The 14700-nt window shown below is 40.9% G+C and overlaps 1 protein-coding gene across 2 annotated transcripts in view; it reads left to right on the top strand.

Annotated features, from left to right (window-relative positions):
* LOC139747117 (metalloreductase STEAP4-like) overlaps nt 1-14700 on the top strand; it is a 76958-nt gene that overhangs the window by 58062 nt on the left and 4196 nt on the right. For both annotated transcript variants that reach the window (XM_071659017.1, XM_071659019.1), the window contains exons 4-9: nt 5495-5671; nt 6486-6603; nt 7169-7374; nt 7507-7634; nt 10959-11086; nt 13427-13595. In XM_071659017.1, the coding sequence (XP_071515118.1) occupies nt 5495-5671; nt 6486-6603; nt 7169-7374; nt 7507-7634; nt 10959-11086; nt 13427-13595 (926 nt within the window). The remainder of the gene's footprint in view (nt 1-5494; nt 5672-6485; nt 6604-7168; nt 7375-7506; nt 7635-10958; nt 11087-13426; nt 13596-14700) is intronic.

The following is a 14700-nucleotide window of genomic DNA, read 5'->3' as shown; positions in this document are numbered from 1 at the left end:
TGCACAGTTCTGGGTGTGGCGCATGACCGTTGGTGCTCAAGCCTCATAGCCACAGGGAAGGTGTAAGAAATCCTACCGTCAAGTTACCCACAGGGCACAGTGTGGGATCTGATTGCCTTTAGAAAAGGTGTTGGCGCGGAATTGTTTACAGGGTAGCTCTTAGGTAAAGGGATTGGGTGTAACACCTCATCTTTCCACGAGATATTGGGTTGTAAACACAGATTTGTCTTCCCAGAGCCCACCTTCAGAATGTACTGCGCATGCTCCCTGGTTAAGTTAATAGCCGTATTTGAGTCGTTATTGACGCTAGGTGAGTCAGAAAGATGCGTGCCGCGCTTTTCGAAAGAGGTTTGGGGTTGGGGGGGTGGGTTGGCTTCCCCAGCCAGCCATGGGAACGGGCGGAAATGGGTTGGGTTAGCTGTAATATCGTACGAGTTCTTCTACGAATTACTGAAGCATTTGGTTGTTAAAAAAAATTGTGTGTTCTTAATGGGTTTTTGAACGTTTCGGGAACTGGTTTTGAATATTCTAGCAGTTGTAAACTCATCATTAAACTTCCTTTTGACTCTCAGGACAACAGGTGTGGTTGTGGTTCATCCTGTGTGTGTCTGTCTGATCCTGTAACCTTTGGTGAAGGAAGTGGATGACTGGAGGATCCCAAGGTAAAGGATGCGACACCCCGAAATTCGCACTGGATAGAGGCGCTACTGTGTGTGTGTGTGTGTGTGTGTGTGTGTGTGTGTGTGTGTGTGACTCAGATCCTACGAGATATGAAGGTTGTATTCACACAGGATGTGGGTGATCGATAGGGTCTCACGATTCAAATTTCTGCGTATCCTGTGACTCACTGGGGGGGGGGGGGGGGGTACGCTGATCCTATGATTTCCGAAGTTTGGGGTTTCAAATTCTATATGAGTCATGGTTGAGTATTGAGGAATACGATTGTTAAGGTGTGTGTACAGTGTGATCTTGTGGTTCGAGATGGCTGTGGTGGTGTGGGGGAGGGAGGAGGAGGATGTTAGACCTGGTGGTGAAGACGAGGCAAGACTGAGAGGTGTTGGTGGTGAGGACATGCGGGGATGGGGGAAGATGCCAAAGCCCTGACCCCCAGAGCTCCCTGACACTCCCACTAGCCTCACATGACCCAGTAGGGGGTCATCCTGGTGAAATCGTCTCCTTGTCGAGTTTCGGTCAAGGCTAAATTGAATTTTACCTTATGATTATGTCAGATCAAGCACTTCATTCATTGTTTGATCCCTCTATGATTATGTCAGATCAAGCACTTCATTCATTGTTTGATCCCTCTGTTACTGCTTGTATTTACCTGTATTATGCGCTTTAATCTTGCATTTCACATGCCACATGTTCGTTGATGGTGTCTATTGCTCTGAGTAAACCTTGTGTCTTGGAATATACATAGACCACATTCACATATTGTATGTGTTTTATGCTGTGTGTTTTCGATGTGTGGAAATTACTTGAGCCTTTACTTTGCTGTTTAGTCGTGGTATATATCAATGTCTTCTCGATGAGAAGGAATAGGGCGCTGGGAAAAGGTAGCGTCTGGGAATAGGTCGCTAGGAGGAACTGAGCATTTATATCGTAACTCGTGCATGGCGTTCGGGTCCAGCAACATTCTCCATCGTTGGCTTACCTCGGTGTGAAGACGTGGCAGGAAAGGCGCGTACTCCTGCACCACCGGGATGACCTTGCAGCGGGAGACACCCGTGAACCTGCCTTGCCCCTCTACCCCCCCCTTCCCTCGCTTAAGCGCCTACTCACTCCCTCCTTCAAGGCCACCAGGTTGATGTGGGGAGAGAGAAAGAGAGAGGGAGAGAGAGATCCACCCGTGGGAACTGCTGACGGGCGGCATCCTACTCATATAGCTTCCCACCAGCGCGTTGAAAAAAAGAAGCGTAATTCACTTAACAGTTATACTTGATTATGATATGCCATGGGAATGGGTTGATGAAAATGAGATATTCCCCCATCTCAACGGTGATTGGACGGACCACCCTCGCGTAAGCTGCGTAGTTGCGTATGGGTACACTAGGACTGCTTACGCAACGCGACAGACAATCCTATGCACAGACAGTAGTTTACTGAGTACGATGGTACGTTACCGTTGGTATGATAGCTCGACTTTTTAATAAGGCCAATAAGAAGGTCAGGTCAAAGGACCATTTCATCATACGGTACAGGTATCATATATATATATATATATATATATATATATATATATATATTATCCCTGGGGATAGGGGATTAAGAATACTTCCCACGTATTCCCTGCGTGTCGTAGAAGGCGACTAAAAGGGGAGGGAGCGGGGGGCTGGAAATCCTCCCCTCTCGTTTTTTTTTTTTTTTTTTTTTTTTTTTTTTTCAAAAGAAGGAACAGAGAATTGGGCCAGGTGAGGGTATTCCCTCAAAGGCCCAGTCCTCTGTTCTTAACGCTACCTCGCTAATGCGGGAAATGGCGAATAGTTTGAAAGAAAGAAAGAAAAAATATATATATATATAGCTTTTGTCTACAACGGCCATACGCTGTGTGTTGTTTTTTTTTATCATGGAATGAAGAAACTAAATCCGGGCTGTCTCGAACATATCATGGCTGTGAGCCAAGTTCTTGGTTATAAATAACCGTTGGTGTTGTAAGCTGGAAAGAGGTGATGTAATTCCCCCAGACACCCACACCCCCACCCCTTGTCTTCGCAATTTTTTACAACGCCACCTCGTTCCTTACGTATCTCGACGAGAAATCGGAGAGGGACGAAAAAAAATATCCAAACGAAATATGGCATTCGGTTCCAATAGGCGTCAGCCTAGAATTTGTTCGCTGTAAACAGAGGCCACTAAGTGCCTAATGAGATTTTTTTTTTTATTATTCAAGGGTTACAATAGAATTTTTCTATGATTATATATTTTGTTATAAACTTCAGATTCGTTGTTTTTTAAATGTATATAATCTTGACTCGTAAGTTTGCCATACCGTGTGCAAATGATTGGTAATCTTTTTGTCAAGGACAACGTTACTATTATATTTTTTTTTAGTGTGTGGGGGATGGGAATAAGATTTGTTCGTATCCCACAACTCTTAAATTATCTCTAAATGTATTGGGTAACTAGATGAGCTGGTGACTTTGTAGCATATATTCCCCGTAAGTGTTTACTGTGTTATTTACGTTCCGGTAGAGAATGTTATATGCTCGTGTTCTTGTTGGTTCATAAACTTGTCCATTCGGCACTATCCGAGGCCTCGATTGAATTCGAAATGAACAGTGCTTCACCAGTTGTTTCGGTATGGTTGATACTTTTATATTTTGCCGTAATTCTAAGACGTTTTCACATCCCTTCCTGAATTCCAAATTCTTTAAATCTATGAAATAATGTTAAAAACTACATATTTAAAGACTTGAATTGCACTTGACCGTCCTAGCTCAAGTAATTCACATCTTTGGTGATAATCGGTGTGACACATACTTTAGAAAGATAAAGGAATGAGTTTCCATTAACCAGATTATGATGAGGTTAATCAAGAAACAAAAAATATAAGACAAAAATGTACCCATTATCAGGACATTATTTTGCCTGGGAGGAATCAAACATATGCGTGCTGATTTGCCTTTAGTTTCTGTACTTTAGGATACGAATAAACCATAAAGCTTCAAAAGTTTGGAATATTTAGATTCGAAACGTGCTTCTGAATCATGTTTGAACACGTCAATGAATCAGTGACTGCCAAGCCTTCGTGAGGGAACCATTGTTGACAAAGTGAAAACTTTATATTGCTTTTTTCTGCTAAGGCTTTTGCACCATGTGTGGAACAAATGTTGATCAGAAATCTTAGAAACCCGTGGTTGAAGGTGAAATAACCGTAGACATAAGTTAAAGTACTAGACGACCTAAATCGGTCAAGTGTATGGGAGGTGGGTGCCGGGAGCGGGTGGTTTTGTCGACAACAACAATGGACGCCATGGACCGTTTTCTTCAAGAGGTGATCATTTATAAGAAAGAAGAGGAGGAAGCGGAGAAGCAATGTGAGGTTAGTGATATGAGGTAAAAAAAATGGTCAGAGAAAAACGAGTGTTTGCCTAGAGCATGCTAAACTGTGTGATATATATATTTATGCAAAGATGAATTGTTCTCCTTTCATATCTATCGCCGTTTCGTAACCTTAGCTCGTCGGTAACGCCAGGGATGACATATTAGACTATTTTTAGCAAAGTTGTGCACCTAACGATGGCGTTTTGTACTTTTTGACGGCTTGATTATAAATATTTGCCCCAGTCACGCCTCTGCCTTCCCTGTATTATGTGTTTGACCGTGAAACCGGCCCTTGCGATTGATGGGGGTCAAAATTCCTTCTAGTCGTTGCTGTGCAGAATTGTAAGGTCATGTACGTGGTGGCTAAGCCTTTAATGAATAAAGGTAAAGGATAATTTATGTGTAGATAGGCATTTTTGACCTCCGTTGATCAGTTTCCTTTTGGTTCCTAGATAGTTGGTATTTGAAATGTGTGATTAAGAAGTGTTTGTTTTTCGCCATGTATTCGTTTTAGTGGTGTTTGAGTTCCTGCAATATCAACCAGAAACGATGTATATCAGAATTTCTAATTCGCTTGTTTCCCAGCTTTTGAAGATTCGAATGTCAAATTGGATTTTTTCCCGAGTTATGTCCCTCATATAAAGGTTCATCCAGAAATTTAACCTGGTTCACAACAAGAAAATGTGACCTTTTTGCCATGGACCTCCTTACACTTTTATTCTCCCAAACAATATTTCCATCCATTCTTACGTTACTTCCAAAAGCTGTTAGCTAGCTTACTGTTACAAAGACTTTGTAGTTCTTGGCGGCGTTGTGCTGAGGGGCATTGGATTAGGGAGGCAACCAACAATGGAATCTTAGAATTATTCCTTTCTTGCGTGTTATGTATTATTGTACTCAGTAACATATGGTATGCTGAAGCAAAGCGAGAATGATAAACATTAATAACTTCAAAGCATACAGTGCCAAAAGTGAAGAAAAGGTGAAGATAACTAGGGCGATTATTGAAACAGAAATACCTGTATGTGGAGTATTCAGGTCATGTGATGGTGTGGGCGAGAGAGCAGTGATGGTGTGGTAGGGGTGATGACGGCTGGCTTTTACCTTAGCTCACCCCTGACCTAGGCGTGCTTACCTTGCTCACCTTCACATCCAGCAGTGTAGTCCTTTCTGCCAATCCCAGGATTTCGTTGGCACTGACAAGTTGTTGTTTGAAACTAAATTTAGATTTAATTCCTTCTTTAATGATGAGTAATTCTAGCTCGGTCTGAGTTTAGTATACTAGAGTTAAATGTAGAATACCTAAGTTCATTTTCTTGATGGGAATAATTATTTGATATTAGCTATTACTGTTTAGGTCCTTTTAAACTGCAGTTTTAAATAATGATCGTAGCTGCTGTGGTAGTATTCCTTCAGTGTTATCATGAGCATTTTGTGTGTATTCCTGCAGAACCCTGGTAAGGCAGACGGGAGCAACGCTGACGGGGCAGGAGGCGGCTCTGGCAGTGGCCAAGGTGGTGATTGTGGCAGTGGGCCGCGACCATTATGACTTCCTCCCTATGACCCATCTGCGGGACAAGATCCTGATAGATGTCTCCAACAACACCGAGCGACGCAGGGGGCCCCAGTAAGTAGTCCCTTAGATTTTCAGGTCTCAAATGCAAGTCAGTGTATCCAGGACTTGGACAGTAGTACTCTACTTCGAACCTCACTTCATCTAGAGTTGTATACTGGACATTACACCTTTAGAAGTAAATTGGCACAAGTTACTATTGAGCAGAGGTCTTGATGAGGTTAATCAGATCATTAAAAAGTGAGAGAGTAGGATGGAAAGTATGACATGAACGAGGGTTAACAATTGGTGAGATGAGGAGCATGTTGAGACTAAGTTTAAAGCTGAAATTATTGCTGATAAGAAGTAGAAGAGCAAATGAGGTGAAAGTTTAGAGAGAATCATCAGGGGTGTTGCAGGAGAGGTGTGGACTCTACTATAGCAATTGAATGATGTAAATAAATGTAGGAATGTTTTAAGTGGTCATTAGAAAGTAATGAAATTGATCAGAAAAATATAATTTCATTTTAATGTACTTAGTCTTAAAAGAAAGGAATATATGTAGTGGGGGCTATAAGATATTGAAATGACTACAGTGTTATTCATACAGGATATGATCAGGAGTTGATATGGTTATTCTTAATTACTCTTGGATTATATCCTTTTCATTGTGGGCCATTTTAACCATCCAAGCTTGTAAACTACATATAACTGTACATCTCTCTTTATTCTTCTGTTTATTGAAAACTTGACACCTCTTTTTAGCCTGCTATGTGTTTTTTTAGACATTACTAAGAAAAAATATTTCATAGCACCTCTTGGTTATGGATGGGGTGTTGTATGCCTGAGGAAGGGGCAATTCCGTATTAACTTGTGTTGTCTCTGGCAGTTACCGGAGCAATGCTGAGTACCTGCAGGGCCTGGTGACAGAGGCTAAGGTCGTCAAGGGTTTCAATGTGCTCTCTGCATATGCTCTTGAGAATGGTGGCCTCCAGGGCAGCAAGGAAGTGAGTCTTTTTTTTCATGTTTATACCTTCCCTTTAGTGTTTTACTTAAAGATAAGGGAAAGTTATGACAATATATATGTTGATTAGATACTCTAAGTTGTTGGAATTTTGCTCAATTACTTATATATGATGTTGGATCTTGTTGTGATAAGAAAATATTGGGAGTGCAGGTTTCACAGATGTTCTGTTTCACAAATTTGATTTATTGTTTGACTGAACATAGATATGCTACTAATTGGTAATAGGTATTGAGAGAGAATAAAGGAAAATGCTTGATTCCACATATTCTACTAGTGATAAGCACAGATGTAGATCTTAAGGAATGTGAGCAACATTGGAGTCTGTGGAACTAGTCACAAGATTGAAGTTCATAATGCTTGTGTTGTACATAACCTAGAGTTGATTATTGTTGGGTAGTGTTCATTTTAATTAATATGTGTTTATGATTAGGGTTCTAATTAATGCTGTAGGTTTGATTTGTGGTAAAATCTCAAGTGACTAATGTTGTCGTAGAATACTATGTACACTTGATGGAAGACACCTCTTTAACACAATTTTTTAATAGGTGTTCCTGGCTGGTGACCACGCAGATGCTAAGATGAAGGTATCTGACATTGTGCGCTCAATGGGATTCCACCCAGTGGACTGGGGTAGCCTGCAGGCATCACGTGACATTGAAGATGTCCCTCTTAAATTCATGCCCTCTTGGAAGAGACCTGTTGCTGTTGTATTTGGAATCTTTGTTTTCATATGGATTCTTGCCCTATTTTCGTAAGCTACAGTTTTACATGAACATTAGTTTGTAATATATTTAAGGTGAACTAATCTGCTCATTGATAATTCAGATATTCATTTCACATTAAACTTGTATTAAGTTCTCATCAGCAAAAATATTTTAACCAGGTTCCAAATCTGCCGCAACTTGGCTTCAGGCAATTGGCATGAGCGATGGAAGCACCTTGCGATGCAGAACTTCAATCGTGTCATTGCTATCACTGCTATCTGGACCCTCTCCTTCTGCTACCTACCAGGTATTTGCCTTCGGCTCATTAATGATATATATATATATATATATATATATATATATATATTTTTTTTTTTTTTTTTTTTTATACTTTGTCGCTGTCTCCCGCGTTTGCGAGGTAGCGCGAGGAAACAGACGAAAGAAATGGCCCAACCCCCATACACACGTACATACACACGTCCACACACGCAAATATACATACCTACACAGCTTTCCATGGTTTACCCCAGACGCTTCACATGCCTTGATTCAATCCACTGACAGCACGTCAACCCCTGTATACCACATCGCTCCAATTCACTCTATTCCTTGCCCTCCTTTCACCCTCCTGCATGTTCAGGCCCCGATCACACAAAATCTTTTTCACTCCATCTTTCCACCTCCAATTTGGTCTCCCTCTTCTCCTCGTTCCCTCCACCTCCGACACATATATCCTCTTGGTCAATCTTTCCTCACTCATTCTCTCCATGTGCCCAAACCATTTCAAAACACCCTCTTCTGCTCTCTCAACCACGCTCTTTTTATTTCCACACATCTCTCTTACCCTTACGTTACTTACTCGATCAAACCACCTCACACCACACATTGTCCTCAAACATCTCATTTCCAGCACATCCATCCTCCTGCGCACAACTCTATCCATAGCCCACGCCTCGCAACCATACAACATTGTTGGAACCACTATTCCTTCAAACATACCCATTTTTGCTTTCCGAGATAATGTTCTCGACTTCCACACATTTTTCAAGGCTCCCAAAATTTTCGCCCCCTCCCCCACCCTATGATCCACTTCCGCTTCCATGGTTCCATCCGCTGACAGATCCACTCCCAGATATCTAAAACACTTCACTTCCTCCAGTTTTTCTCCATTCAAACTCACCTCCCAATTGACTTGACCCTCAACCCTACTGTACCTAATAACCTTGCTCTTATTCACATTTACTCTTAACTTTCTTCTTCCACACACTTTACCAAACTCAGTCACCAGCTTCTGCAGTTTCTCACATGAATCAGCCACCAGCGCTGTATCATCAGCGAACAACTGACTCACTTCCCAAGCTCTCTCATCCCCAACAGACTTCATACTTGCCCCTCTTTCCAGGACTCTTGCATTTACCTCCCTAACAACCCCATCCATAAACAAATTAAACAACCATGGAGACATCACACACCCCTGCCGCAAACCTACATTCACTGAGAACCAATCACTTTCCTCTCTTCCTACACGTACACATGCCTTACATCCTCGATAAAAACTTTTCACTGCTTCTAACAACTTGCCTCCCACACCATATATTCTTAATACCTTCCACAGAGCATCTCTATCAACTCTATCATATGCCTTCTCCAGATCCATAAATGCTACATACAAATCCATTTGCTTTTCTAAGTATTTCTCACATACATTCTTCAAAGCAAACACCTGATCCACACATCCTCTACCACTTCTGAAACCGCACTGCTCTTCCCCAATCTGATGCTCTGTACATGCCTTCACCCTCTCAATCAATACCCTCCCATATAGTTTACCAGGAATACTCAACAAACTTATACCTCTGTAATTTGAGCACTCACTCTTATCCCCTTTGCCTTTGTACAATGGCACTATGCACGCATTCCGCCAATCCTCAGGCACCTCACCATGAGTCATACATACATTAAATAACCTTACCAACCAGTCAACAATACAGTCACCCCCTTTTTTAATAAATTCCACTGCAATACCATCCAAACCTGCTGCCTTGCCGGCTTTCATCTTCCGCAAAGCTTTTACTACCTCTTCTCTGTTTACCAAATCATTTTCCCTAACCCTCTCACTTTGCACACCACCTCGACCAAAACACTCTATATCTGCCACTCTGTCATCAGACACATTCAACAAACCTTCAAAATACTCATTCCATCTCCTTCTCACATCACCACTACTTGTTATCACCTCCCCATTTACGCCCTTCACTGAAGTTCCCATTTGCTCCCTTGTCTTACGCACCCTATTTACCTCCTTCCAGAACATCTTTTTATTCTCCCTAAAATTTACTGATAGTCTCTCACCCCAACTCTCATTTGCCCTTTTTTTCACCTCTTGCACCTTTCTCTTGACCTCCTGTCTCTTTCTTTTATACTTCTCCCACTCAATTGCATTTTTTCCCTGCAAAAATCGTCCAAATGCCTCTCTCTTCTCTTTCACTAATACTCTTACTTCTTCATCCCACCACTCACTACCCTTTCTAAACAGCCCACCTCCCACTCTTCTCATGCCACAAGCATCTTTTGCGCAATCCATCACTGATTCCCTAAATACATCCCATTCCTCCCCCACTCCCCTTACTTCCATTGTTCTCACCTTTTTCCATTCTGTACACAGTCTCTCCTGGTACTTCCCCACACAGGTCTCCTTCCCAAGCTCACTTACTCTCACCACCTTCTTCACCCCAACATTCACTCCTCTTTTCTGAAAACCCATACTAATCTTCACCTTAGCCTCCACAAGATAATGATCAGACATCCCTCCAGTTGCACCTCTCAGCACATTAACATCCAAAAGTCTCTCTTTCGCACGCCTGTCAATTAACACGTAATCCAATAACGCTCTCTGGCCATCTCTCCTGCTTACATAAGTATACTTATGTATATCTCGCTTTTTAAACCAGGTATTCCCAATCATCAGTCCTTTTTCAGCACATAAATCTACAAGCTCTTCACCATTTCCATTTACAACACTGAACACCCCATGCATACCAATTATTCCCTCAACTGCCACATTATATATATATATATTGTATCTGTATATAGCTTCATTTGTGGTATCCCAGAGGAATTTGAAAAATTTCAGTAAACTGTTAAAAAAAGTTTATTACTAAAATCTTTATCATCTTAGATTCAAAAAGTTTTGGAACAAATCCTGTAGATCCAAGAATATCACTGCTTTACAGGGTGCCCTCTAAGTCCCTTTATTCCCAGTGTTAAGTAAATTTTCAGGCAAGTTGTGGTAAATATAAAGTTGATGCACTTTGTAAGTTACCAGAACCCCATTATGGGATCATTTAGAGAAGAGAATGTGGGTGCATGAAGTGGTCAGACTGGTAAAACCCTGATTGTTTGACGTCTTTCAAACCTGACGGATTGCTCAGGTTTTTACTAATATGAGGACATCCATGTACCCAAATACTTATTAAACACTTTTATAATTTTGAGGGGCTCTGGTCACTCATATCTTTCAAAATTCTTAATGAAATCCCCTTGAGAAAGTTTTAACTTTGGGTACATACACTTATAGGACACCTGTATGATTTCAAATGAAAAGAAGAATAAAGGAAGTTTTAATGCACAGGTTTGATAGCAGCGTACATCCAGATGTGGCGAGGCACAAAGTACAGCAGGTTCCCCAAGTGGTTGGATGACTGGCTCAAGATGAGAAAGCAACTTGGGCTTTTGATGCTGGGCCTTGCAAGCATGCATGTCAGTTTTATTTATTACTGTATTTTTTTTCTGACTGTATAATTGACTTGCTTTTTTTTTGTATACTTTATTCATGAATACAGTTCTTATTCTTTAAATTCTTCGGTGCTGTGAATACAGAAGCTAAGATGCCCTCTTTTTTAAGAATACTTAGATTTTTTTGTTGCACTGATTATAGTTTATTTTTAGTTTATGTAAGGTTTGTTGGTATTTGTAGTTTTTCTTGTTTCTTTTAATTTTAGATTTTAATTTTTGGACTGATGGAACGAACTAAATGTAGTACAGCATAGTAAGTGTTGATGGGAAAGCTGTAAATCTTTTAGGACCCCCACAATTATAGAGCAGCCTGATTATACATGGAAACACGACCACTTTATATCATTTACAGATGGGTTTTTATTTCATAATGTGCAACGTAACCAAAGACTGAAAAAAAATACTTTTAGATGTATAAGCACCTTGTAATTTTAGTGGTTATACTTTTTTAGCTATGTACATCTGGTAAATTATATGGGAGGGTATTGATTGAGAGGGTGAAGGCATGTACAGAGCATCAGATTGGGGAAGAGCAGTGTGGTTTCAGAAGTGGTAGAGGATGTGTGGATCAGGTGTTTGCTTTGAAGAATGTATGTGAGAAATACTTAGAAAAGCAAATGGATTTGTATGTAGCATTTATGGATCTGGAGAAGGCATATGATAGAGTTGATAGAGATGCTCTGTGGAAGGTATTAAGAATATATGGTGTGGGAGGCAAGTTGTTAGAAGCAGTGAAAAGTTTTTATCGAGGATGTAAGGCGTGTGTACGTGTAGGAAGAGAGGAAAGTGATTGGTTCTCAGTGAATGTAGGTTTGCGGCAGGGGTGTGTGATGTCTCCATGGTTGTTTAATTTGTTTATGGATGGGGTTGTTAGGGAGGTAAATGCAAGAGTCTTGGAAAGAGGGGCAAGTATGAAGTCTGTTGGGGATGAGAGAGCTTGGGAAGTGAGTCAGTTGTTGTTCGCTGATGATACAGCGCTGGTGGCGGATTCATGTGAGAAACTGCAGAAGCTGGTGACTGAGTTTGGTAAAGTGTGTGGAAGAAGAAAGTTAAGAGTAAATGTGAATAAGAGCAAGGTTATTAGGTACAGTAGGGTTGAGGGTCAAGTCAATTGGAAGGTGAGTTTGAATGGAGAAAAACTGGAGGAAGTGAAGTGTTTTAGATATCTGGGAGTGGATCTGTCAGCGGATGGAACCATGGAAGCGGAAGTGGATCATAGGGTGGGGGAGGGAGCGAAAATTTTGGGAGCCTTGAAAAATGTGTGGAAGTCGAGAACATTATCCCGGAAAGCAAAAATGGGTATGTTTGAAGGAATAGTAGTTCCAACAATGTTGTATGGTTGCGAGGCGTGGGCTATGGATAGAGTTGTGCGCAGGAGGATGGATGTGCTGGAAATGAGATGTTTGAGGACAATGTGTGGTGTGAGGTGGTTTGATCGAGTAAGTAACGTAAGGGTAAGAGAGATGTGTGGAAATAAAAAGAGCGTGGTTGAGAGAGCAGAAGAGGGTGTTTTGAAATGGTTTGGGCACATGGAGAGAATGAGTGAGGAAAGATTGACCAAGAGGATATATGTGTCGGAGGTGAAGGGAACGAGGAGAAGAGGGAGACCAAATTGGAGGTGGAAAGATGGAGTGAAAAGGATTTTGTGTGATCGGGGCCTGAACATGCAGGAGGGTGAAAGGAGGGCAAGGAATAGAGTGAATTGGAGCGATGTGGTATACAGGGGTTGACGTGCTGTCAGTGGATTGAATCAGGGCATGTGGAGCGTCCGGGGTGGGCCATGGAGGGCTGTGTGGGTATGTATATTTGCGTGTGTGGACGTGTGTATGTACATGTGTATGGGGGGGGGGTGGGCCATTTCTTTCGTCTGTTTCCTTGCGCTACCTCGCAAACGCGGGAGACAGCGACAAAGTATAAAAAAAAAAAAAAAAAAAATCTGAAAGTACTACATACTTATCTGCAGAATCAGCATTATGACTTCATCAGTGGAAGATAGGAAGGGGTTGGGAAGGCCACAAAGGAAATGGAAGGATTGAATAAAAGGCTATCTGGTATTGGGAGTTTAGCATTGAAGGGCAGTAGACATCCACCCATTGGAATGGATTGGATTGACGTAGTATACATTAGTGACATTCCATTAATGGGGTGAACCAGGGTACATGAAGCAGAGTAAACCATGGAATAGTCTGTAGGCTTGGATATGGATGATAGATATAGTTTTCAGGCATTATACATGTCAGCTTTAGAATAGATGAGTGCAAATGAGGTCATTGCTCATCCATTTCTCAATTTTTCTCAATCTAGGCATGCATCTCTGTGGCATATTTGACACCACAGATGACATCATGGGTATATGAGGCACCCACGAAAATACAAGCCGAGGTGATAGTAGGTGTTAATACTACCTCGACCAAGTCTATATCTATCTACAATTCTGAATTCAATTGGAGAGGAGAACTTTTCCTCACAATGGGTAAGTATGCAACCTTATTTAGATCTTATTACAATGTCCTCACCATACCTTTGCTTTGGTTCAATGTACATTTCTTAGATTTTATAATTATTTAGATGCTATCTCCAGATTTTAGAATTATTTAGATACTATCTCCCACCATGTATATCTGTGTGGACACTTAAAAAAAAAAAAGTTGTCAGTTTCATTCTGTTGGTATTAGACTTTATGTCATACTCTCAGTGTTGCTTAGTTTTCCTGTCGGGTCCTTTCACACTTTTAAATTCTGTCACCATTTCCGGTTTTTCTCCCTCATATGTATGACACAATTCAGTGTATTTTCATTTCTCACTATAGGGCTTTCCCAAATCTATACTTTCATTCTGTTTCTTTTCAATCACCATTACTTTACTTTTACTTGCATTTACCTTCAACTGTGGCTATGTTTATATGCATTTCGTATTGAACACTTACAGCCTCTTATTACAACTCTTCTTCTATCTCAGCAAACAGCATAGCATCATCCGAAATAGGCGTATCACTAGCCACCATACTCCTTTTCCCAAGTTTTTCTTTTATCACTTTATCCATATGTATTTTAAAAAGCCAAGGTGACATAACAGAACCCTTTGTCACACCCACATGTTTACCAAAACTTTTGCATGAGTGAATAACAGTTTATGAAGCAAAATTCTTCTCAGTACGACTCAGTACTCTCAAGACTGGTCACGTGTGCACTCATCTTCCTTGCATTTACTCCCATGTTCTGTCCATCTGCTTATATTTTAGTTGACTACCACAAAAATTCTGTTTACCTCATTGAAATACACTGTCTTCCCACACCCAAGCCATGTCAGAATCTTTATACTTTTATATCTGCTCTCTCCAAAGTGTAGTGTACTTCTTGATATAATTTCATTCTAGTTTCTTGATGTAATTTCACTCTAGTTGTATGTACACTAATGTCCAACCTTTTGTACTAAACCCCACCAGTTTACATTGTTCATCACAATATTCTAGTGAAGGGGTGCAAGTTACCACAAATGTGATTGTTCTGAAAGCCAATATCCCTTAACTAACCTCTTGTCAGGGATAATGCTATGATAAAGATACTATTTAATATATT

The sequence above is a fragment of the Panulirus ornatus genome, chromosome 67, assembly GCF_036320965.1.
Source record: "Panulirus ornatus isolate Po-2019 chromosome 67, ASM3632096v1, whole genome shotgun sequence".
Lineage (NCBI taxonomy): Eukaryota > Metazoa > Arthropoda > Malacostraca > Decapoda > Palinuridae > Panulirus > Panulirus ornatus.
The sequence above is the reverse complement of the archived record's forward strand: the minus strand, read 5'-3'. Positions and strand labels throughout refer to the sequence as shown.